This window comes from Crocodylus porosus, unplaced genomic scaffold (genome assembly GCF_001723895.1).
Source record: "Crocodylus porosus isolate Cpor-Errol unplaced genomic scaffold, CroPor_comp1, whole genome shotgun sequence".
Lineage (NCBI taxonomy): Eukaryota > Metazoa > Chordata > Crocodylia > Crocodylidae > Crocodylus > Crocodylus porosus.
In genome coordinates, this window is record NW_017728906.1 from 160,359,084 (window position 1) to 160,385,484 (window position 26,401).

A 26,401-nucleotide genomic window follows, 5' to 3' on the forward strand; every position below is an offset into this window, starting at 1 on the left:
TTCCTGCCCTTCGGGCAGGGGGCTGGACTCGATGATCTTCCGAGGTCCCTTCCAGCCCTAATGTCTATGAAGTCTACAGTATTTAGGGACCACTACACCTGAAAATTGTTATCCTTTTCTTTAACTATAAATGTTAAGTCTCCCCTGACCTATTGCACTGCAAATTTAAAACAAAAGTGTTTGGCAATGTTAGGCTTCCTTTCTAAATATTAGTGACTACCTTCCCAAAAGAAAAAACACATTACAAGTTACTCACCACATCACGAAAAACAACTGCTCGCAAACGGTTGATATCAACATCCTGAAGAAGTCGATCGGGATCTTTTATGGGGGAAAGATTACCAGGAACATTTTCTAATGGTGCCTAAAAATGTAGTAGATGGCAAAAAATAAAAATAAAAATTTCAGAAAGATCTAAATTCAAAGAATTTGAGACACTTAATAAACTGCATTTTTGTTCAAAATATTTCTAATGTAATATTCAGCCACTGGACACAACAACAGATACACACACACGTGTGCACAAGTATTTCTCTAATAAACTGGTACTAAAATTGTTTAGGTTCTTCATAAGCTTGTTTTAGTTCTGCTGGACAAATTCTCCTATTTCAATACATTAAACTGCGCTGATGGTATTATTTCATATGATACAAGCTTTACAGTACTGTAATGGACAGTGTAAGCAAAATGTAATGCACTATAATGTAGATGTGCTATAGCAGGGGGAGCAGCTCTGCTAACTGAATGTGAACTGCCAAACTATGCTAACTGCCTTCAAATAGTTAACTCTGTAGCCCAAATTATAATTAATATATGAAAGCACTTCTTTTTTACTTTACAGGATTTGCCTTATTTTACATTTTGAGGAAATAAAATATATTGCAGAGACATTTCGGAGCAATAAAATCTATTGCAGAGACAACAATGTGAATACAGTGGTGAAAAAATGAATTCCAAAGCATCATATCTCAGACCTGGAAGGTTCTAGTTTCTCTAAATTTAGTTTTATGGCACTTCAGCCTTCAGAAGTTGTGAACAAACTGACAAATTCAGAAACAATCAATAAAATGACAACACAAGTGATCTTAAGCTGTAACTGAAGATTAAGCAAATGTACATCCTAGTCCTTGAGTCAAAACTGCAGAGAGAACCCTACTGAAGTTAACAGAGCTCAATATTTCACCCATAATGATCTGATTGCAAGATATCATCATGCATTGCAGAGGCATTAGAGATTAAAAAAGAAAGTATAGACTAATCAACTATCAACAAGATGGAGGTTGGGAGATGCATCTAATCTTTGAAACAGTACAAATATTAAAAAGAAAGCTCTGCAAATAGTATCCAATCATACTGTTCACTATTTTCTCTTTTTAGCTTCTCTTATTTGAAATAAGAACAACAACATTTTCTTTTTAAGCCTGCACATGGCTGACAATTCAGTGTCTGCTTAAACTCTAAAGAAATAATTCCTCCTCCTTTTAAGCTATACTACAATTTACATAGTAAAACAAGAAACATTAGATTACCTTGGTTGTTGCAGTTGCCGTCACACCCTGAAGAGTTTCCTGAGTTTTACTACTCATAAGCGAAGAAGACTTGTTCACTCTCTCCCTCTGTCTTTGTCGGCATTCTAAGCAATTTCTCACAGCAACACAACAAACTAAAAAAAATAAACAAATATGAGTGTTTTGCCATAATGATGATCAAGAATGTTACATTGCTAAGGGATGTATAGCTATAATTGAATGAAAAAATCTCTCTTCTAATGATGACTGATAAAACAACAATGTCACATCCCACATTCTAGTCTGGGAACTGCAGTCTAAGGAAATATTATGATGACTCTTCCAGTCTCACAAAATTTTCAGTTGAGCAGATTCTTACATTATATACCTGGCCTCATAAAAATATACCAAAATCTAAAGAGAAGGGCTGTTCCTCTGAACTGGAATTCTCAGATCTCTATTGCTCTACCTTTCGGGAGCACATTCCTTATGGCTGTGGGAATAGAAAACAAAGGGTAGGTACAAATAGCCACTTTTCATCATCTTGGAAATCAGCAGAGGAATAATTATCAAGGATCTGTCAAAAGTTATTGATAACAAAAGTTATTCAAGGCCCAGGAAGACTCTGAAAAATTGCAGAGGGATGTAACCAAAATAGATGAATGAGCAACATGATGGCAGATAACATTCACAGCTTACAAACATAGAGAGATGCACATCAGGCAAAACAGGCTGAAATAATTTTGCTGTTTTGCAGATCCTAAGCTAACTACTATCTTAGGAAAATGTCAGCTCAATAAATTTCTGCTCAGTGCACAACAGCAAACAAAAAAGTGAACACAGTAGTACAATATTTAAGAAATGGAATGGAAAATATTACAGAAAAATATTTTATGCCATTTATATAAATCACTGATATACCTCATGAGTCCCCATCTCAAAAAGTATATAGCAGAAATAAAGGGCTTCAGGAACAGGTGATAAAACTAATCAGGGTAACAGGAAAATGCTTACATGGAAGAAAGACTGAAAAGTTTAGGATTTTTACTATCTACTTTTAACTATGGTTTTCTTTTCTGGGGAAAGAGGAATGAGGGCATGCTGCTTTTTTCCTCACTTTTTAATCAGTTTTCTTTATTACACACCAGAACACCTAGTCACAATATGCCCAAAGAGAGTTCCTATGGAATTTCCTTCCATGTTGGAAGTATGATCCAACCGCAGGACATTAAGGAGGATTAAAATGGGAAACAGACTGCTACCTGCAACTCTATTATCTAATTAGCTACCTGCAGCTGCTATTGTGCCTATCTTTTTGTAGATCTTAGTCTTTAGTATTAAGGTTGGTAACAGATATAGCTATCTATTCTCAGTATCATCCAATTCAGAACACAGTCTAATAAACAGAATTAAAATAAAGGTGTACAAGTTTGACTCTGCAGAGGAAGGAATTGAGGACTTTATGAATGGAATATCCCTTGGCAAGAATGCCCTTTGGAAACCCCTACATTTGAGAAAAAATATTACAAATTATAAAAACAGAGTAGAAGATTGTAGAGAGTTAATTAAAGATGGTGGAACTGCTCTCCTGAAATGAACAGACTTAACTCCTACAGGCTAGGGACAGAAGTTACACAAACTGGTTTAAGTGATCAGAAACTGGTTTAAACATGTAATAGAACAGAAGTTCAGTGCACATAAACCACTTATAAAATGACCAAAACTGGTTTAAGATAAATCTGAATGTAGTATCTTAACTGACTTAAGTCAAACCAGTTTAAGAAACTTCTGTCCCAGACCCCTTCCTGGTTTAAGTAAACTCACAGTCCCCCAGCAGCCCTTGCCTGGGCTGTGCTGTCCGCTCCAGCAGAGCAGGATTGGAGCAGCTCCTCCACTGCCCAGCCAGAGCACTATCACTGTTCCGCTGGCTGAGAAGGCGGGTGGGGTTAGTGGGGAGGGGTTACCCTGCTTGAGACTGCAGCTTCTGCCAGGCTTCCCCTGCCTCCTCGGGTGCAGGGGCACATGGCCAGACCCCAGGCTGGCCCCCTGAGGTGAAGTGGGGAGGAAGAGGGAATTAATCCTCCCTCCCCTCCCCTCTCCCACCAGCACAGGACCCTAGCTGAGGTCTGCCTGTCAGAGGCACAGCAACCCTGCCAGGATTTTCCCTCCACCTCCTGGCTTGAGTGGTAGGGGAGAGGGTGTGGCCATATGCTGAACCTAGACCAGCTCCCAAGGTGAAGTGTGGGGAGGGAGGGTGGGACTTAACCGCCCTCCCTACCCTCTCCCACTGGCACGGGACCCCAGCATGAGTATGCCTGGCAGGGGAACAGGAGGCCCTGCCAGGCTTTCCCCCACATCACTTGAGCACGGAGTGGGATAAAGCCTAGCAGGGCTGCTACATCCCTGCCAGGCAGACCCCCACTGAAGCCCATGCCAGTGGAAAAGGGAAGGGTGGGGGATTTAAAATCTCCTCCCTCCCTCCTTCAGGATGCCAGGCCACAGCCTGCATCTGACCATGCCCCCCACTGCTCACTGGGTGTGGGAAAGAACCTGGCAGGGGCTTTTTCTTCCCCCTCCAGGCACATCCTGGCTGGGGACCATGCAGGCCAGGGGTACTCAGTGGCCTGCTGGGGTCTAGCCATGACCCTGCCCCCCCCCCAGTTCAAGTAGCGGGGGGGAATCTGGAGTCCTTCTCTCTCAGCATCCCTCCAGCCTTCCTGCCACTGCCAAAGGGAAAGGAGGGCTTGCTCTAGTGCCTTCCAGCTTCTAGCCTGAGCCACTGCAAGCAGGTGGCTGCATTTCCAGAGTCAAAAGTAAAAGCCTATTCACTTGCTTCTTGGTTCAATGTAAGCAGTTTAGAATAACCTGCAAAGATTGAACCGATTCAGGCTTGGGCTTTTTGATTCTCTGTACTTAGCCACAGAGAGGGAATATGACTGAGTGAAGCTGAATGGAACTCTTTGTAGTGGCTGTATATATTTCAGACCTGAAAATACCAATTCAGCTTGCTATGGATTTGTGACCAACGTAGGAATTAAGCGCCCCAACAAATAAGCACTGTGGGCATGTGTAGATGAAACAGAGGCCCTAAATTGAAGCAGTGGGTTTTACAAAACACTGCTTCAATTTAGGCCTGATTAAACCTACATATCGTGCACACACCTTGCTGACTTACCTGTCTCTCCAGAGGGGAAGGGAGGGCGAGTTGCCAGTGGGCAGAGCCAATCCTGAGACATGGGGAGGGGGGGCTGGTGCTTCCCTCCGCAGCAGCGGCGGCCCCCCCCACCAGGTGGCACCCGCCTGCAGGCACCTGTCTCGGGCAGTCCCAGGGGGCACTGTAGCCCCGGAGGGAAGCACGAGGCCCCCATGCAGCTCAGGCAGGCAGGCTCTGGGGGAGGGGGCGGGGGAGAGATCAGGCTTGCTGCTTTTCTTGTGCGGAGCTGCTTTTCCAGGCTGCTGTCAAACTGCTTGCAGGGCTTCCTGCAGAGCCGTGGAGCTGCACAGAGCCCGGTGCTTCGCTCCACAACTGTAGGGGCAGCAAACTAAAACTTCTCCTAAAACTAGTACATCAACTCCTTTGCGTTTTAGTTTGCTGCACCCCAAGTCATTTAAGGTGCATTATGCCACCAAATGTCCTACAGCGCCTAGAATGAACGTGCTGCTGAGACATGCAAATATCAACACCATTTGGCTTGCTTTAAAGTGTCGTGCACACACGCCTTTCATTTTGTCTGCACACAGCCTGTGATAAGGCTTTATTGAATCCACATTGGTTTTAAAGTAAAATCAAAGGACATTAATGCACCAGAACACTGTCTTCAAGGCATAGCTTTATGTTTTATTGAGGTTCTGCAGCTGCCAAATGAACTGCAGAAACTGCTCCATGCCACTGAATCTGGGTCTCTCAGGTGGATTTCATTAGAAAAGTTATTTTAACAATCCTAATATCTAAAATCATCTGAATATAAACAGTACTATATCAGTTTACAAACAGCATGAAAGTAACAGAAAAGGTAGAATAAAAGTGATGCTGCAGTGAAGCTAACAGACAATATTTGCAAGATCTACAGCCAACAGCAGCAGGAATAATAATAAGGCACTATTCTTGACAGCCTTGCAATGGAACTGCAAGTGTGTACGGATACGTTAAATTATCACACTTTTCTAGATGATTTTTAAACTCATGGAATCAAGATCCAAAGAGAGGAGATTTACAGAGACAGTTCTTAAAGAACCAAAGGCATTGATGAAAATGTTTAACAACAGAAGTGCACTAAAATCAGTGTTTGAGGAAGGGAAACAATAATACTCTTCCTCTCACTAATTTCTTTTAGATTACAATATGATTTACAATTTGCAGTTTGTAAGTATCTAACAACAACTTTAAGCTTGGATGTATAATACAGCTCTTTCTGTGTCCCAAAACATTTTGGAGTACTGTAATCGATCATATCAGAGTCAGAACTAGACCAATTTCTACTTGCATTACCATTCACTGTAGCTCTAGTTCACTGATCTGTAAGTAATTATTTAATGCACACTGTCTGTGTTGTGCTGGAGAGACTTACCAAGCCTTAGGCACTGCCGCATTAAGCCTCCAGATGACATATTTTTTTCAGCTTCAATCTCACTAAAATTTAGGGAACTGGCAAATACTAGTACATCAACCATAGCCATCAGTCGGCTGAGGAAAGTTACTGCCATCTCTGCTGACATTCCTTGCGTCACTTCAATATTTTCTAATTCAGTCTTTAAGAGAAAACAATTGTGTTAAATTTAGCAGAATAAAACTTACATATGCATGTAACCTATACGTCTTCCTTTCTACAATTAATTATAAATGCATAAATGAAAAAAAATTACAAAAGTTACTTTGTGTGATTTTCATCAATGTAAATGACCTGAGTGTCACTTAATGTAAATTAAAACAACAGATAGTACAAAAATGGAGAGTAAAAAAGATGAATTCAGGCTTGCATGCTATGTTAGATATTATAAGATCTAATATCATTGAAAAAAGTACTAGTATTTACATAGGACTCAATTCTGGCCCAGCTACTGCTGCATTGCAAGACATTAGGGGATCCATACTTCTTTATGTTTCTGAACAGGGTATATGTATCCCTAGGTAGCACAGGAAGGTCATATACTCTGCAGAGTTGGTACACATCCCCTTCCCCTTCCCCTTCCCCCCAAACAGGTAAGTAGGAGGAGTGGAACAGAGTGGAAAGTGAATAGGGCCTTGGCCCTACATACATTGACTGGTCTACTAGAAAAATATATTTTGGGCATAAAGCTGGCACGGGTCAAGACAGAATGCAGTTTACTTTCTCCTTCCTGCTCTAGTGAGGGAATAAACTGTGCCAAATCCATACCTGATGCCACATATATGCAATATGGGGTAATGGTTTTCCTTTACTCTGGGGCAATGTTGCATTGCCACAAACTGAGCTCACAGCAAAACTAAGAATAAGCCTATCATTATTTCTGAAATGTAAAAGAGGATTATGATTTAGGGTAGCATTTTCAGAAATAGTGGCATCCACATTAGGTGCCATTTTGGAATTCAAATGCCATAGAAAAGGCAACTACTTAAGCCAGGGCACCTAAATCACATTGGAAGCAGTGCTGATTTCAACACAAAATTTGGAGTACCCCAGCACTGCACAGTCAATCCCTCAAAGTGATGCCCACCTGTTGTGCAACAGCCCAACAGCAACCACCGCCACTTAGGAACACCTGTTCTAGGCTCGCCATAACCTGAGGGGACTAAATCTCACACTCTCAACTTCCCAGCAGCGTCTCACCCTTCCAATAAAGGCAGGAAGCTAAAAGAGCTAAGAATTTTTGGACAAGAGAGAGATCAAGCACGATGGAACACAAATTTATTAACCATTGGTAAGGGCATTCTCAGGAAGGGAAAGCAGCAACCCAAATACTGAGTCCTCCTACAAGGCCTATTTATGCCTTTTACATTAGACAGCCATTGCTTGAAATACAGAAATAACCCTGGCAGCATGTATTGCATATTAGTTGTTCAATCTGAAATGATTCTGAACACGTGCACCAGCAGAAGGCAAGATGCCAAGGCAAATTTACAGGACAAGAAGGAGACACTTAGGGTTTGTACAGGGTTTCAGGCAGGTTAGAACAAGTTAAAAATGAACACCAGATCTAAGGTAAGTCGGGAAAGGGGAGCTAGCAGTGGAGCTTGGTATCGCCAGGGGAACTAGCAGAGTCGATGAGGTCCAGGAGGATTGGGAGGATCAGGAGAGAGAAGTGGGTCTGTGGCAGTGGTTGCTGGGGTGTGGAATGGTTTGGCAGGATTTGCGGGGCTGAGCTGAATCAGGGTGCTATCAGGAATGTAGGGGACTTGGCGAGCTAGCAGGGTCCATAAAGGGCTTGGTGGGTTTGGGTGGGGCTAGCAGGATTGATAGGGGGGATTGAGGAGGATCAGGAGGGCTAATGGGGTCTGAAGGGAGGAGCTCCTGGGGTCTGGGGTGGTTTGACAGGAGCAGGGGGGAAGCGAGGTCTGCTGGAGGGGGGAGGAGGATTGGTGGGATTGGAGAGGTTCTCCGACCCGCCAAGCACCCTTCTACACACCCCAACCAAACTGTCCCTGTTCCCTCAAACTGCTCCCAGGACCAGTTTTACTGGTTTTCACTGGTCCCAGGAGCCTGACCGAAGTAAGTCAGGGGAGGGGGAGGGGCAGGTGGACTGGGGGGAGCTAGTGGCTCCATGGTGAATGGGGTTGGTGGGACATGTGGGCTCTTTCTCACCAAGACCAGAGGCTATTTTTAGCCACCAATCCTTCCTGCCAACAAACACCCCTGCATCCAGCCCACCCCTCTCCCCACCCTGACTTACTTCCTCATGTCCTGGCACCAGTGAATGCTAGTAAAACTGGCATTGAGAGCAGCTTGCAGGATGGCAGTTTAGTAGGCACTTGGGCAAGGGGTTTGTGTCCATCTGGGGGTGGGGCAAAGGGTCAGGAGTAAAAATAGCATAATGCTGGGGTGAGTAGGAAAAGTGCAGCCCCAGGGCTGGGACCAGCGGCTGGGCTTTCCCAGCCCTGGGGCTGCACTGGGAAATGTACAGAAGTTCAGTTAGATGATTCTTGCTGGACCTGATCTAAATTAGACTACCTCCAAGGTAGGATTAAATTAAACAGGGTCAGCCATTTTTAAACCAATCTAACCTTTCTGAACTTCTGTACAGTTCACACTTAGATTGACCTAAGGGATCTAAGTGTAAGGTTCACACCTGGATGAACGAATTTAGATCAGGTAGCCATTTTTAATACAATTCAGCTTTCCCGTGTATCTGTAACTAGCCTTAATGAATTAAGATCTAAGGTGGTTTTGCACTTGTTGAGGTGGGGGTATTTTGTAAGTTTGGCACCTATAAGAACAATTTGGATTTTGTCTTTAGGCATTAAAGATCATAATTTTAAAACTCATTTAGGTGCATAAAGGTGCAGATAGGCCCAGAGTGATATTTACAAAAGCAAGGCATTCAGGTATCTACACCTTCCTGATATCAATCACAGGAGACAGTCAGCTAGGTGCTTTCACAAATCCCACCAGGTACTTATTTGCATCCTCAGGAACCAAAATACTTTTACAAAATGCGCCTATAAGGGCTTGAGTCTCACTTATTGCCATCAAGAATTAAGTTCCTAAGTCCCTTTTGAAAATGAGTCAGATGGTTTTGAAATTTTTACCATTTTGCTAAAGTGTGAAGGAACCTAAGATAGTAAGTGGCTCTAGGCATGACAGTTTTTTCTAATAGATAATAAAAAGAGCAGAGAAGAAATTTAAATAATCTGCTGAGAATTCAATGTCTTCAGTCAGTAACAACTTGTTGAAATAATGGCTGAAGTTTAAAACAGTGCAAATCATGCGAAACAATCTTAAGACAGTAACTGCTCTGACACATAAAAGATATAAGGTGAATCTATGATCAAACTGGTAGATAACACTGCATTTTGTTTCTCTCAAGAGCAAAGTATATCAGTAATTCTATGGAGGTTGTCACCTTTTAGAATCTGTGCAGTAAGAAAAAGCAAATGGTATTATGAACATTAACCCTCTGAAGGACTGTCACTAGCACTGCATTCCTCTAGAAAGTTCTCGCTGACATTCTGACATTTTTCTGTTACGACTCTCTTGTCACACTAGAACACTACTTGCATCTTTTCATAAAGGTCTGATAAATTGTTTATAAAATCACTTAGACATTTAAATTAAAGAAGCCACATCAGGGTGCAGCTCAGCAGGCTGCTAACATAAGTTTCAAGTAGCTTATAGGAACTTGTTTTGGGATTCTTGCTTGAAAATACAGTTGAGATTTGCTCTAGTATTTCACTAGTATACTTATTATGAATTTTCTTTAAGAAGAACAAAATTCCCAGACATGTTCAAAGTTTGAACTAAGTTCGAGTTTTACTACTGAATAACATGTCTGCCCTTTAAACTGGATCATGGACTTGACAAACTAAGATTGGTACTTTAGAATAAGCAATATAATATCTGTCAATATATTAGTTGATGATAAAAAAGGCTTAGGAAAAATCATAAATTCACCTGAAATGCATCTTAGTACATCCTGGTGAATATTATGAAAAGAAAGTTTAAAGGGCAAAAAGCTAAATTATCAAAATAAGAAACTTTTGAAAATGAAAAAAACTGAAACTTACAGCATTAATACTAACCTTAGAACCCTGGACATGCAACAGACAAAACAGACAACAGATCACAACAATAAAAGAAAAAGAAAATTATTAAAGTCAACAGAAAATACAATGTAAAATTGAAACAAAGTAATTTGCTGCAATCATATATTCACTTGATCAATAAATACAATAAAATAAGCATTTCCGCTTAAGTCAACACTTGAAAACAAAAATATCCTTAAAAAAAACTAAAGCTCAGTAAACCCTGTACATCACATAATTATGCAATTCATATAAAATGTTGATCCATCCAAACCCAAAATACATATTTTATGTAATATATGGACAAAATGAAAAATATAGTACTAATTTTTATATATATAAGGTAGTATTTTACTGATTATATGAACTGTACGAGTAAAAAAAAGATAATTGTATAACTGAAATGGAACAAGCTAAGTTTTAAATTATGAATGTGGAGACTATATTTAAAGCCAAACATGTTCAACATTATTTAATAAATAAACTATTGAAATTAGTTAATAAAATATAATTATCAATTAAAAAAAGCCTTGATTCTTTACGTGTAAAGCTTATTGTATTGAAAAAGATGTGTTGTGCTGTTACTTGCATGAAAACTGTTTATATTTTTAAAGCCAAACATGTTCAACATTATTTAATAAATAAACTATTGAAATTAGTTAATAAAATATAATTATCAATAAAAAAAAGCCTTGATTCTTTACGTGTAAAGCTTATTGTATTGAAAAAGATGTGTTGTGCTGTTACTTGCATGAAAACTGTTTATATTTTTCAAACCAAATTCCAAGCCAGGATAAAAACTTGAATGTTTTTGAACCACTAGGGAAACTTCAAGGTTTTCAAAACTCAGGTAAACCCGAAGGCAGGGGCAGGCAATTATTTTGGGCAGAGGGTCGTGTACTGAGTTTTGGCAAGCCACCGAGGCACCCAGGGGCAGATAAATACTAATTTTCTAAATTGTTTAGGGGCCACGTGGGCCAGACAAAACGGTCTGGTAGGCTGCATTTTCCCCACCCCTGCTAAGGAGTCTGAGGTTACTCAGAAACTCCAATTTTAGCCATTCCACCAGGCTTCATACTTTAAGACAGCATCACTTTTTCTCTGCAAGAACTTTCATACCCCAGAACTACTCTAAGCTATATTCTTTTTGCTGTCAGGAGCTGTTTTCAAAATATACTAGTGACTTCTGGGTCAATCTATAGTTCGGGTGGCCAAAACATCATATCTGAATGAAGGCTGATTGCTAAAGGTGAGTGCTCAGCAAGTTGGTTGACACAAAATCAACTTGTGATTTTTATGAAGTTAGCTCTTTATTCTCTTGGAAAGCAAAAAACAAAATACAGATTAGGCGAACTGTTGTCTGGGATGATTCAGGGAGGGAGGATCCTTGCTTGTGCAGGACACTGGATGAGATGACCTCCTAAAGTCACCTACAGTTCTATTTTTCTATGATTCTATGACCACTGAACCTCAAACACTGAAAATAACTGAAGGTACACATGAAAATGAAATCTCCAATTAACCATTTTTACAAAGGGATAACTGGTTTACTAGTGGCAGTGGCTAAGCAGTTAAATTGTCTCAGTACAGCTCTGTAGTGACTATCCAAGCCTTGCTCCACGCTCATGTCAAAGGCAAACTCCATCCAACTGGTCTGTAAAACAGACACCTGGTCATTCAAGCTGGGGAACGAAAGGCAGCTAAGTGCTATGCTTTCTCCATCATTCCCTTATGCGTCACCGTTACAAAACCTGCTGTGCCTTAATCACACTATTGAGGCAAGCTGCATAAGGACAGACCTTTGACAGCACCGTCTCAGATTCCATGGTACTGTATGCAATAAATTTGCAAAACACAATTTATCTCCAGGAATGAAAGTAGAAATCTAAATGTTAATTGACCAATTTTAATGACTACATCAAGACAGCCTAATCTGAACAAAAGCTCCACTTCCCACACCCCAGGCAGGCACTTGGTCTCCAAGACTAGTGACAGACATTCAAAAAGCCAGGTGAGTCTAACCTGCCTAGATTGAACCAATCTGCAAGTGAATACATTCATGAAATGCAGGCACATACATGGAGTAGCTCAGGCCAGGAGTCAGGGGGAGCTAGAGCAGCCCTCGGCTGCAGGGAAGCTGTGCTGTGGGGGAGTGTGGCCAGCCCCAGCACTAGCCTGGAGTGAACTGGCCAAGTAGGTGGTTTAATTCCCTCCCCCCCTGCCCCATTAGCATGGACCCAAGCTGGGGTCCACCCAGCATTCCCCCCATACTGCTGCAGTGGCAGGCTGTGGCCAAACACGAGGCAGCATGGTTCGTGAGGCAGAGGAGGCAGAGATGGGATTTATTCTCCTCTCTACCCCCACTGCTCCCAAGGGACCACAGTGCGTGTCTGCCTGCCCCGAACCCTGCCACTGTTCATTCCCTGGACAGAGGAAGCAGTGGAATAAGCCCCATTCTGCCTCCTCATCTAAGGGGCCCCGCAAGCCAGTCTCTGGCTGGGCCCCTGCTCCTGCTGCTGGAGCAGCGAGGGGGCAGGGCCCTGACAGGGCAGCAACCCCTGTGCTGGTGTCTGGGGAGCATGAACCTCTTCCCAATACGGAGGCCGCGACTAGGCTCAGAGCTGCTGCAGGCTACATGGGGTGGGCAGTGGCACCAGGGCTCAGGGGGGACCATACCCCTCCAAGCCCTCCCCAGCAGTACCGCTGCTCACCCGTGCAGTCTGCAGCAGCTTTTCCCACCCTACTCTTGCCCCCAGCACGCGCCCGCCCCCCCCCACCGGGAAGAGGCTTGCACTGTAAGACAGGGGCTTCAGTCTCCATTGGGGTTGCTTTCCCCAAGCCACTCCAGGGGCAGGGGGAGAGCCAGAGGCTGGCCAGCAGGGCCCCTTAGGCAAGGGAGCAGGAGTGGGGTTATTCCCTGCTATGCCTCTGGGGGACTGCAGCGGGGTCTGCTAACCCTGACTGCTGCTGTCACTTGCTCCAGGGAGCGAGTGATGGGATAAGCCCCCTCCGGCCCCCTCAGCCAGAGCTGAAGGAATAAAGCCCCCTTCCTGCCCCCTCACCTGAGGGGCCCTGCTGGTTGGCCTCTGGCCATGCCCCCAACCCTGGAGCAGCAAGGGGGGAGAGACCCTGATGGGGGCTACAGCCCCTGTCAAGGTGTCTTTGAGTGTGAGACTCTTCCTGGTAGGGGGGCACGCTGCAGGGGGGAGTGGGGACAAGTTGGGAAAAGCTGCCGCAGACTGTGACAGGCAGGTGGCAGTGGCACAGCAGGCTCAGGGGCCCACGCCTGCCTCCAACTCACAGTGCTGTTGCCCGCCTGATGCAGTCTGTGGAGAGCTCTGACCCCTACTCACAGCCCCCCACACCGGGAACACGCTCACACTCCCCAGACACCAGCACAGGGGCAGTTGCCCCATCAGTGCCCTGCCCCCTCACTGCTCCAGTGGCAGGGGTGTGGGCCCATCCAGAGGCCAGCCTGCAGAGCCCCTTAGGTGAGGGGGCAGAGAGAGGAGTGAGTCCCCCCTCCCTCCAGTGTCTAGCGGAGGGGGAAGGAGGGGACTTATCCCGCTGCTTGCTCCATGTAGCAAGCAGGGGCAGAGGCTGGGGCAGGCAGACTCCCATTATGGTGCCCTGGGGACAGTGGGGATAGAGGGGGGAATAAAACCCCTCCCTGTCTCCTGTGCCTCAGGAGCCATGCCACCTGGCATTTGGCCATGCCCTGCTGCTGCATCAGCAAAAGGGAAGTGCTAGGTGGATCCCAGCTCAGGTCCGTGCTGGAGGGACAGGGAGGGGGAAATTAAAAACCTGGCCAGTTCACTCTGAGCTACCACTGAGACTGGGCACGTCCCCACAGCTGGAACAGCCAACAGAGAAGTGCAGGTGTACTTCAGTGGGACAGGAGAGGGAGAGAGGGGAATAAACCCCTTCCCTGCTCCCTTCTGGGGCCAGTGGACCAGGCCCCTAGGGAGCAGAGGGGCGAGGCCAGCCCTGCTCTGCTGGAGCAGACAGCACAACCCAGAGAGCATGCCGGGATACTGGGGGATTCAAATTTAACTTAAACCAGGAAAGGGGCTGGGACACAAGTTGCACAAACCAGTTTGAGCTCAATCAGTTAAGTCTGATGCTACATTCAAACAGGTTTATCTCAAACTGGTTTTGGCCATTTTGAAACTGGTTTGTAGGTACTTAACTTATGCTTTCATAGTTGGAAGGGACCTGAGCAGATCATCAACCTGTTTTGTTACAGGTTTAACTCAGTTTCTGATCACTTAAACCAGTTTGTATGTCTGTCCCTAGCCCAAATCATATCTAATATCTCTTTCAACAATTCACTTGTTCCAATGTAAGATATTTTGATGCTAACATCTTTGAGATGACAACTGTGTTTGTAATACCAAATGTATTTCTGATATTTTATGCACTAGAGATGCCACCAAAGTATCTACTCCAGCAAAAGATGAAGGAAGTCTGAAATCAACAGGTTTTTCCCCCCCCTTTAAAGTAGAAAACATAGTTTAGCCATCCTTTCACTCAGGCTAGCCATCAGGAATGGGCTTGATCTTAGAATCAGTCTTGGGACCCACTCATGTTTCAATCTTTTTAGATTTTGCATGCAAGAGGTGAATGAAATTATTGATCCAAAACAGTAAATGGCATTAAACTCCTTCTGATTTCAATAGGAACAGAGTTTCTCCTAGGTTCAATAAAGCCATATCAGATTTTCGAAGCTAAATATTTTTTACCCTTACTCCACATCCCTAAGTCTTCATTCATGACTGCCTTTCTTATGGTAATAAATGATTGGTTTGGACTGCTGGTCTATCCCAATGATTCTCCTTTTAAGGGTGGTCTGCAGTATTAGCACCGTAAGCTGTTCAAACTCCTGCACAGGATTTACATGATAAACACATTTTATTTCATTCAGGTATCCATAGTGACGAAAACATTCTTATCTGTTGTAATCTGAGTTCTCTGTAATAGAAGTATGGCTATTATTTTTCTGTAATTAAAAAATGAATGGAAGTTAAGAGATGGTATTTTCTAAGCGGTATCTTGAGTCTATCTAGCCAAACAGCTCTTTCCATGGAAACAAAATTCTTTTTTTTTAATTAGTAAAAGGCATTTTTTTTTTACACTCCTTTTCCATTTCCAGCATGGTCCTTTTTTTGTTTTGCATTTGTATACCTTCTCTTTTAATTGTAAAATTTGGGGGATATTAAGGGAATCTCATTTGTGTTAATAAAAAAACCCCATATACTTACAGCACAAAGTTTAAGCATTCAACATATTAATATCTTTCTTCCAGGGGATGTGATCTTTGCAGAATTACTTATAAGCAAGACACCAGAACTGTCACTGGAATTCTTTGGCACGTCAGCGTAAAGACACATTTCCAGGCCAGCTCATCTGTTTGCTATTACATCTTTAAATATTCTCTTCTTTTATTTAACTGTCTTCCAATATGTACTTAAAGGCACTTATCCTTAGCGCCGCATACTATTTATATTACAATACATATGCAAAAATGGAGTTAAAAGACTATTCAAGTTCTGAAAAGGTCCAGTGTTGAGTTCTCAGAAGTTAGAAAATAACAAGATTAAAGTTATCTAGCAATCTTAATTCAAATGCGTCTATGCAGTTTTATAGTCTAAATATATGATAACTCGGCCCTGCTGGATTCATGGCAGAAGTGGGCCCTAGTTATTAAACAATGGTGCCACGTTTAAAACCATGGTTTTTGCTTCCCTGCTGATGAGGAGCAAGCCGGAGTGTACAGGGGAACCTGCAAGACTAAAGGAGCCACAGTGCAGCCCACTTCCACCTTGAATCCACTAGAGCTCTAATAATAGTATTTTTCCACAGAAACACTGCTTCATTCAGTACATGGAATAAATGGTGTACACTTAGGCTAACTACACATGTTCAAAAAGAGCATAATGAAAGAATTCTATCAAGTTTTAGTAACTGCTAAAAGTTAGAGTGCTTTCAAACTGAACAGATGTTTGTCATTCGGGGTGGGGCTTGAAGCCTGCTCATTGCCTGAGGCCAGCCAGTAGGGGGAGCTCTCACATGCCTCACAGAATGTCCTACAGGGTCCCTAGGCTGCTGAAGACTCCTGATCAGAGCCAAACATGCAAGCCACCCCTGGTTGGCTGCTAGGCATGGGCCACAACACCCCTAGTCCCCTTCCACATCATTGCTGACCCTTTCCCATGCCCAGCCCTGGCCTGGGAAAGCCGCAGGATGAGCCTTGAGCACATGATGAGTGCTTAGCCTGCCTGCACCCCACCATGGTATCCCGCTGCCCACGCCCAAGCAAGCTCAGACAAGCTTGACAAGATGTCTGTCCAGTTTCATCTTGAACACCTCCTAGGAGGGTGACTGCGCCACCACTGCTGGGAGTGCGTTCCAAATTCTGGTGACCTTTACAAATAATTTTTTTCTTATGTCTGGCCTGAATTTACTCTCTATTAACTTATGCCCACTGATCCTCGTCCTCCCTTGAGGTGCCTTCCTGAAGAGTTGCTTCCCCTAGATCTTGATGCTCACCCCTGACATACTTGTCAGTGACTATCAAGTCATCTCTCAGCCTTCTCTTATTCAGACTGAACAGGCCCAGTTCCTGGAATCTCTCCTCATAAGACCTATCCTCCATGCCCTTAACCAAACTGGTGGCTCTTCTTTGTACCCACTCAAGCTTATCCATGTCCTTCCTGAAGTGCAGTGCACAGAACTGGACATAGTAATCCAGATGAGGCCTCACCAATGCCAGGGAGCACCTCCCTGGATCTACTGGCCACACATTGGCTGATACATGCCAGAGTTCTATTTGCCTAACTGGCAACCTCATTGCTCTGTTGGCTCATGTTCATCTTCTGATCAATCAAAGCCTCCAGGTCTCATTCAGATGCTGTGCCCAGCCAGTGGACCCATCATGTAGTTATGATGAGGATTCTTCTTCCCCAGATGAAGGACCTTGTACTTCTCTCTGTTAAACCTCATCTGATCCTCTTCTGCCTATGAATCCAGTCTGTCAAGGTCATCCTGGATCTTTACTCTATTCTCTGATGTGCCTGTGTTTCCCCACAGCTTGTTATCATCCATGAACTTGATCATCGAGCTTTCCACCACCTCATCCAAGTCATCAATATATACATTAAAGAACATGGGTCCAAGCACCAATCCCTTCGGGACACCACTGGAGATGACCTTCCAGGATGAGGCCTTCCCATCTATTACCACTCTCTGGGAGTGGCTTCTAAGCTGGTCCAGCCCAGTACCCTCCAGTTTGCTTGAGAGAATCTCACGGGAGATGGAATTAAAAGCTTTGCTGAAGTCAAAGTAAATTATGTCAACCTCATGCCCCTCATCCAGACAGCTAGTTACCTGGTCGTCAAAGGATACTAGGTTTATAGGGAAAGACCTACCCTCAACAGACCTGTGCTGGTTGCTTCTTAACATCTCATTGGTTACCAGCTTGTAATTGATGGTTTCCTTAACAAATTTTTCTAAGATTTTACCCAGGACCAAAGTCAAGCTGACCAGTTTGTAGTTTCCAGGGTCATCCCTTTTCTCATTCTTTAAGATGGGCACTACATTGGCCCTCCTCCAGTTTTCCAGGACCACTCCCTCCTGAGTTCCACGACTCTTCAAACAACTTGGCCAGTGATGCTGCTATAGGCTCAGCCAGTTCCTTCAGGACTCTCAGGCGCAGGTCATCTCGCCCAGCAGATTTGAAAATGCCCAAATTTTGTAGCAGGTCCCCCAGCTGTTCAGGGCTGATTACATGTAATCTGTTGTCTTCCCGATTTTCCCTGGACCGCCAGTCAGGTGAATGACCCACGCTTGATTTTAGGAATACTGACGTGAAATAGCTATTTAAGAGTTCTGCCTTTTCGCAGACATCAACTTTGGACTGCCCGAGTATTCAGTAGGGGTCCAACAGTGGATCCTGATTTTTTCTTGCCCCCTATGCATCTGTAGAAGGACTTTTTGTTGTCTTTTACGCCAGTTGCCAGATTGATTTCCATGCCTGGCTTAGCTTTCCGTGTTTCATATGTGCAGGCCCTGACGATACAGGTGTATTCCTCTCTGGTTGCTGAGCCATTCCTCCATTGCTTATATGCTTCCTCTTTCTTTCCTCTCTCTCCCTAATATCCCTGTTGAGCCAGAGGGTCTCTTGGCTCTTTTCCCACTTATTGTCTGCGTGGAGATGGCCGGTTTTTGAACCTTGAGAATTGCCTCATCAAGGAAGCACCATTACTGGACTCCCAAATTGTTCAGTTTCTCATTGCAGGGGGCCTCACCAACTACCTCTTGAGTTTGCCAAAATCTGCCTTCCTGAAGTCTAGGACTTCTGTTCTGCTGGCTGGTTTCCCATTCTGCCCTGGATGGTGAACCTTATCAGGTTGTGATCGCTGTCGCCCAGAGTACCACCAATCCTCAGGTTGCCTATGATGTCCTCCTCCTTGGTCACCATTAAATCCACAGTGGTCTTACCCCAGTAGGCCCCTCCACAACCTGTGTCAGAAACGAATCATCTATTGTTTCCAAGAAGTTGGCTGACCTGCTGGAGATGGTCGAGTGGTCCTCCCATCACGTCAGGGTAGTTGCAGTCACCCATGACAATCATGTCTCTAGTGCAGCTGCCTCAATCAGCTCTCCAAAGAATGCCTGATTGCCCTCCTTGTCTTGGGAGGGGCGCCTGTAGCAGACTCCCACCATCAGGTCTTCCTCTCCTGATCCCCCTTGTATCCTGACCCAGAACATCTCAAGATACCCATCCCTGCTGTGACCTGCAGGGAGGGGTACTACTCTTTCAAAGAGAGGGCCACACATCCTCCCCTCTTCCCAATTCAATCTTTCCTATAAAGCCTATAGCCCTCAATATTCTCTGCCCAATCACGCGTCATCCCACCAGGTCTCTGTCAACCCAATCAGATCGAATTTGTCATCCACTACAAGGAGTGCCAGTCCCTCCTGTTTATTTCCCATACTTCTAACATTCCCACAAAGATACCTGAGCTCTCCCCTAACTGCCTCAACTTTTCTGCCATGCTGCCTGTGCCTTGAGTTGTCAGTACTTATCTGGATTGCCTGAAGGTCCCAGAAGGTTTACTTCAACTACTGCCTGAGCGGGTACTGCATGATGGTGGAGTGCATCTTTGGCCACCTATAGGTGTGCTGGTGGGCTCTCAGCATGTAGCTTGAGGTGAACAAGGAGTTTCATAGTAGGGAGGGACCTGAACAGATCATCTAGCCTGACCCCCTCCCACCGGCAGCAATGAATGCTGGGTTCAAAAGACCCCAAACAGGTGATCAGCTAACCTCTTTTTGAATTTACCCAAGATAGGGGTGAGGACCACTTCCCTAGGAAGTTGGTTCCAGATTCTGGCCATGTTAACTGTAAAATATTGCCTCCTAATCTCTAACCTAAACCTATTCTCCATCAGCTTATTACCATTGTTCCTCGTCACCCCAGGTGGTGCTGGGGAGAATAGGGCTCTTCCTATTGGCTGACGATCTCCCCTGACGAGTTTGTAGGCAGCTACCAGGTCCCCCCTCAGCCTCCTCTTGACAAGGATGAACAGGTTCAGGTCCCTCAGTCCCTCTTCATAGGGCCCGGCCTGCTGCCCTCTCACCAAATGGGTGGCCCTCCTCTGAACTCTCTCCAGGCTGGCCACATCCTTTTTAAAGTGCGGCGCCCAGTACTGGACACAGCACTCCAATTGCATGCTGACCAATGCCGCATAAAGGGGGAGTATCATCTCTCTGTACTGGCTTGATATGCATCTTTGGATGCCTGAAGGAGAACGTGACAACTCACTGTTGCTGTGTGCATCCTCCACAATACTTGCAAAACTGGGGGGGAGGTCTTCTATGAAACCTGGGCCAAGAAGGCACAGCACATGGCAGCACAAGCATATTGCACAAGCAGCAAGCCTGGCAGCGCAAGAATGTTGCACAGGGAAGGGGGGAGAGGGTGAACCCCTCACTGATTTTGGGGCTCCAGCCTGCAAAGCACCAGGCTTTTTGGATTTGCAAAGCCCTGGCCAACTACATCCTCACCCACAGGAACCAGGAGCCTTCCCTGAATGGGTAGGACTAGAGGGATTCGGGTGCCCATTCCCTGGCACCAGACGATAGGCCTCCCACCCTGGGCTCCTCTGGCCCTGCATTCTAAGCAGTGCTGCCCACAACCCAGGCTGCTTGAGCACTGGCTTCCTTCCCCTATCCCTCTCCAACCTCCTCACCCCCACCCCCCACAACCCCAGCACAGGAGAATATGGTGCGAGGAAGAGATGCGCCTCGGTTTATTAAACTGTTGCAACTGCCAAACTTTTTGTGTGATTATTAAAGAAAACTTTTTGAATATTGTCTGTGGTAAAACTTGGTCCCTTTTCCCAGTTAAGGCAAACCAAAAAACTTTTGGAGAGGATGGGAGACGATTGAGAAAGGGGCAGTGGTGTACTGATGGGGTGGGGGGGTCGGAGGGGGCTATGGCCCCTGGGCATGGGCCATGCACTTCAGATCTGGGCGGAGAGGCTGCAGCACCTCCCGCGTTTGGTGTGCAGTTTGCCCACTCCCCCTCCCTGCCTAGTGGGTTGTAAATTTCTTCAGCTGTTCCAGCTGGAAATTCCAGCTGCTGCCCCTCCTACCATGTCTGGTGTGCTGCGGTGTTAATTTCCTCATGGAAGTGCCTTGGGATGGGAGAGAAGGCCCACACCCTGCTCAGATCACCCTGGGGGGGGGCCACAAATGCAAACATTGGCCCCTAGATGCCAGAGACCCACGGTATGCCCCTAGGAAGGGGCAAAAGAACCTCAAAGGGGAGTGGGAAACAGAGCTGGATAAGAGGGAATGCTGCAGGTCCTGAACTCAACAAACAGAGAGGGGATGCACACAGTTTGGGGCTTTTGACCAGGCACCCTACTTTTAAGGTAGGTAGCGAAGAGGAGGGATTTCTTTGCATAGGAGCTGGAGAGGTGTGAGATCCTGACCCCACAATCTGAGAGAGCTGCGGCGCAGAGGCAGCTGCTTGGCTAGGAAGCTATGGTTTGGGAGACATCACCATGGCAGGCACCGTGGTATCCTGGCTCTCCCTCATGGCCCTTGCCCTGGGACCCAGTCTCACCCTTCGAGGACCCCAGATGCACAGCCCTCACCCACACCTATGGTCCATATCATGCAGCTGGCCTGAGTGCAAGGGCTGGCTATTCCTGTCAAGGCTGTTCCCTGTGAGGGAAGGAGTGGGGCTGCAGGGACCTGAAGAACTCTCCCCCAAGTCCCAGGGCTGGTGGTTGGACAGGTCACGGCAGATGACTCTGGTGCCAGACCCTGTCCTAGCAACAGCCTGGCCCAGCATGCTGGTGGGCTATGCTCTCCCCCCATTTCTGAGTGCTCCCAGGGCTGGCAGGTGGACAAGCCATGGCAGGTGGATTCTGGTACCAGATGCTGTCCTAGTGACACCCTGGCCCAGCAAGCTGGTGGGGTATGCTCTCCCCCAACTTCTGAGTGCTCCCGTGCCTCTTGGGGATGGCCCAGAATCACATGGGGGGCTTGCGCATACAGGGCAACTGTCAGTGGTCAGTGGGTAATGAGTTAGCCCTGGACCAGGGGCAGTGTCTCTGATGGTCCTGCCTTTGGGTCTTGGGCAGCCCAGTCCTGCTCCCCTTGCCCACTGCTGCTCTCTGAAGCAGGGCCTGCTGGATACCTTCCCGCCTCCTTGTATCATGGGTCAACAGCTCCCATGTGACATCTCCTGCCCTGGCACCCCCTCACCCCCCCCCCCAGCATCTCCTAGTATGGAGCGTTTCCCTTCAACTGCCATCCAGGAATCCCCCTCCATGAGGTCTGTATTCCCGTCACCCCAGGGAAGAGTCCATGGACCAAGGCTCACCATGCCACAGGCAGGTGTCAGACAACCTCTCCCAGGAGTTCTGCCTGAGAGAGCTGGGCTCTCCATGGGAGGTAGTACTGGCACCAGTCAGGGGTATCATATGTGGACCCCATGCAGTCCAAGACCCTGTGCATAGAATAACAGAATAACAGAAAATTAGGGTTAGAGGGAACCTAATGAGGTCATCTCAAAGCAGGACCATCTCCAACTAGATCATCCCAGCCAAGGCTTTGTCTACCTGGATCTTAAAAACCTCCAAGGATTGAGAGTCTACAACCTCTCTGAGTAATCTGCTCCAGTGTTTTACTACCCTCCTAGTGAGAAAGTTCTTCCTAATGTCTAACCTAACCTTCCTTTGCTACAACTTGAGACCATTGCTCCTTGTTCTATTATCTGTCACCACTGAGAACAGTCTAACTCCATCTTCTTTCAGACCCCACTTCAGGTAGTTGAAGGCTGTTATTGAATCCTCTCTCAGTCTTCTCTAGACTGAATAAGACCAGTTTTCTCAGTCTTTCCTTGTAAGCCACATGCCCTAGGACCCTCACCATTTTTGTTGCCCTCTGCTGGACTATCTCCAATTTGTCCAGATTCTTTCTGTAGTAGGGGGGACAAACCTGAACACAGTACTCCACAGGTGGCCTCACCAGTGCTGAACAGAGGGGATAATCACTTCCCTTGCCCTAATGGCAACATTCCTACCAATGCAGCCCAGTATGCTGTTAGCCTTCTTGGCAACAAGGGCACACTGCTGGCTCATATTCAGCTGATTGTCCACTGTAAACCCTACGTCCTTTTCTGCCGAGCTGCTGCCCAGCCAGTCAGCCCCAGCCTGTACCAGTGAATGAGATTGTTCTGTTCTAAGTGCAGTACTTTGCACTTGTCCTTTTTTAACCTTACGAGATTTCTTTTGTCCCAATCCTCCAATTTGTCTATAGCATGTCCATGATGCTGGACTTGTTCCCCTGGGAGCATCTTGACAGTTGGAGAGAGGCCTTCTGCTTTGATGATACACTAGGGAACCCCAGGTTGCCATTCAACATAAAAATCCACTTTGAGTTATACGTGTACCTCTGCTATGATGCGCTGAAACCCCAGGAAAAGTTCACGATCCACAGCTACTGATGCCCTCCTCAGTCTGTGACCTAACCCAGACCAAATTTTATTGGACCCAGGGTGCCTAAAAAGAGTTCTGCTGCTTTCCTGCACTGTTCTTCTAGGTGGAATACTGCAGGAGATGGTGAGAGCAGGAGCTGCTTTGCTTTCAGGGCTTGAGGTTGAGGGGTGGGGTGGTCTGGGGCTAGAATGGTGCCATGATTGCAGGAGGGAGAGTTTATGATTGTCCTAGGCTGTCAGTACTGTGCTCACCTGCACTATGAGACTGGAACCCATTACTTTACCCATTGCTTGGATCAGAGGGTGAAAAGTGCCCTTGTGATACCTGCCAGACTCTCCAGGTGCACAACCTGGGAGTCATCCTGGCAGCAAGAGCGGAGCTACTATGACAACAGCTCCCACATGGGAGTACTGCTATCACATCTGTCTGAGTCTTGGACTGACAGTTGTAACTGCTTTTTATAGTTCGTCTGGAGAACTTAATAAATGCTTTAAGTGCCTTTCTGTGCCTGCCTGGGGGAAGGAGGCAGGAGGTTCTGCGTGACTGCTCAGGACAGCTACGGTAAAGCCGGCTGCTCCCACCTTCTCAGTATGGTCCTGACAGATAGGGCAGGGAAGTGTCAATTAAGTAGATTATGTTCCCATTGAATGGGACATGGGCAGCTAAATGCTTGAGAGCAAGGTAGGGAAGAGATCTGGTGCCCTGGCTGCTCTTGGGGATGGGAGGGAGGGGAGAAGTTTGGAAGAGAAAGAGAAGGGATGAAGTCATGGCTCTGCTCTATGCTGAAAAACAGAAACCTTTGCAACATGCAGCAGCCTGGAGTAGCATGCTGTGAGCAGGCAGGGTGGATGGAATACCCTTCCTCCATGCCCCACTATTCCCACAACAGTCCCCATTCCCCCCACCCCAACCCTTCTGGGCTTCTTGGCCACAATGCCCTTAGAGATGACTGAGACTATAGGAATGGTCTGTAGGGCCTGTGGTTCCCCTGCTCCTCTGTCTTTTCCCCTCCTGCCCTACCCCAAGGGGCTCCCCACTTCTCTCAGGCCTGGGTCCCCGTCTTGGTAGCATGGAGCAGGGGTGAACTGTACCCTCCCATGCTGCATGATGTCCTTGCTCAGGGCCTGAGTCTTCAGGAGAAGTGGGGGGGAAGGGCTGGCCATGGGTTCTGCGGGTTGTGTTTCTACAGTGCCACTGTGCTGGTAGTGGGGGGCCAAGTATACTCTCTGTATCTCTACGAGGAGGGCAGTGAGGTGTCAGAAGAGTGGGTCCAAAACAGCTGAAGCCCCTGCATAGGCAATGGGGTCCTGTGGCCTGCAAACTCAGGTGTTGTCTGTAGGCTGAAGTCCAGCATCAGGGGAACTCCTGTGAAGTTAAGGGCACATGCTCAGACTGGATCCCAACATCAGTGGCATTAGAGCTCTCCCCTTCCTCCTGTGTGCTGTAACCCATATTGTTTGCCACAGCCAAGAAGATGTCTGAGGAGCACACTTCCAGGTGCAAGTGCATCTCAGCTCCCATATCCTGAGATGATGTAGGGACCACCAATAACATGCCAGAGCTCTGCAGCTGTGCTCTTGCCCTGTGGCTCCTGCTCCTGGGCACTCTGTTGTCCTGCTGTCTCATGGTCTTTCTGCACCTCACTCTCCACCAGAGGGGTGCTTGCCAGCAACTCTTCCTGCTGCCCAGCAGTGCCATAGGTGTACTGGATGTTGAAGCACTTCATCCTTGGCTAGGAAGTGGGACAGCTCCTCATAAAAGGACCCGATCTCCCTCCGGCCCTCAAACCTGTTGTTGGTGTCAAGCACACAGTGATACTCACTCCTCATCACCTTGGTTTTGGTGTGGCACTGTACTCAGTCTATGTTTTGGCCCTGTACCTGCATCTTCTGGGCAATGCACTTGAAGGCATTCCTGTTGCAATGTTTTTTCTGGAGCCGGTACTGGATCTCTTCTTTACCCCACATGACAATGAGATCCATCATCTCCCCATGCTCTCCAGTGTGTACCCAGGTTTGGCTGGTGGAAGAGGACCAGGAAAGGTTACCCACGGTCTGTGGCAGTGCCTGTGGGGTTTCAGTGTCCATGGGTGGTTGAGGCTCTGGCTCCAAGGGGTTTCATGGAAAGCTGAAAGGGTGGCAGGAAGGCAGGGAGGGTGGGTGAATGGCTGGAAACATAGTACATGTGAAGGTAAGGACCCTGGCATGTGCCTCTCCATTACTTAGGCGAAGCGTGGCCCCTGCTCCAAAGTTACCGGGGCTCTGCTGGTCAGGCTGCACCCACCACCTCAGACTCATTTGGCGATGTCTATTTCTAGCCCCAGTTCCCTCAGTCTGCTTCCTCAATCATTCAATCCCTCCCCACTTTTGCAATCAAAAACAGTTAGCTTCCTTTTATCCTGAAAAAACAAGAATCCTGAGGGGAAAAATTGTATTCAATCATGTAACTAAAGTTTGTATCACAATGCATAAGTGTGTGTGGGGGGTATGGTTAAAAGCAATGTGACTACCTTATTTTGAATGTTTTACTTCAACAATCACTTAATATAGGAAACTGTGCAGAAGAAAAAAAAGTAAACGTCTCAAAAAAATCAGAAACATCAAACTGACACTAGCCTGAGCAGAGATGGAACTTTTAGATCCATTATACAGACCTCTTCCATACAAACAATAAGCATTTGTCACATGAGCTAATAGATTAATTAATTAAGTTGGCATCCTTTATGTGGACAAGCTCTAAACAGCCACACGTTTTTCCTACCTATTTATTTAAAACTTGGCTCCCTCCCTATACCCTCCAATCTCAGTTTTGTCTCTTCCCCCACTTTGGTTCTTTGCCACAGTCCCAATTTCCATTTATATGACTTCTCACTGCAGGCTTCTTGCTTAGCTAGTCCTGCTTTCCCATCTTAATTCCTCATTCTGCCTCTCTCTTTCTTCTACTCTGGCCTCCAGTAACACTGTTGAATCATACTTTGATCCCTGGCTTTAATTTTGCCAAGGTCTCATCTCACTCCCTAGATCCTGACCCAATCTCAGTGTTTCACCATCCCAGCCTCTCAGCCCAAGCAGTCACATCCCCCTACCTCCTGTACCTTGTTAGCTCTGTCTCCTTTCCCCCTCACCTTTTTCCTTCTCATCACTAGCCCTCAGTATCCTCCC

At 46.2% G+C, this 26,401-nt stretch overlaps 1 protein-coding gene across 1 annotated transcript in view; it reads right to left on the reverse strand.

The window, feature by feature from the left end:
• Window positions 1-26,401, reverse strand: part of LOC109306591 (neurobeachin) — a 529,566-nt gene that overhangs the window by 498,025 nt on the left and 5,140 nt on the right. Inside the window, exons 2-5 of the mRNA XM_019530077.1 lie at window positions 10,207-10,230; window positions 6,077-6,257; window positions 1,530-1,663; window positions 257-364 (exon numbers count right to left, since the gene is read on the reverse strand). Coding sequence (XP_019385622.1) covers window positions 257-364; window positions 1,530-1,663; window positions 6,077-6,257; window positions 10,207-10,230 — 447 coding nt within the window. The remainder of the gene's footprint in view (window positions 1-256; window positions 365-1,529; window positions 1,664-6,076; window positions 6,258-10,206; window positions 10,231-26,401) is intronic.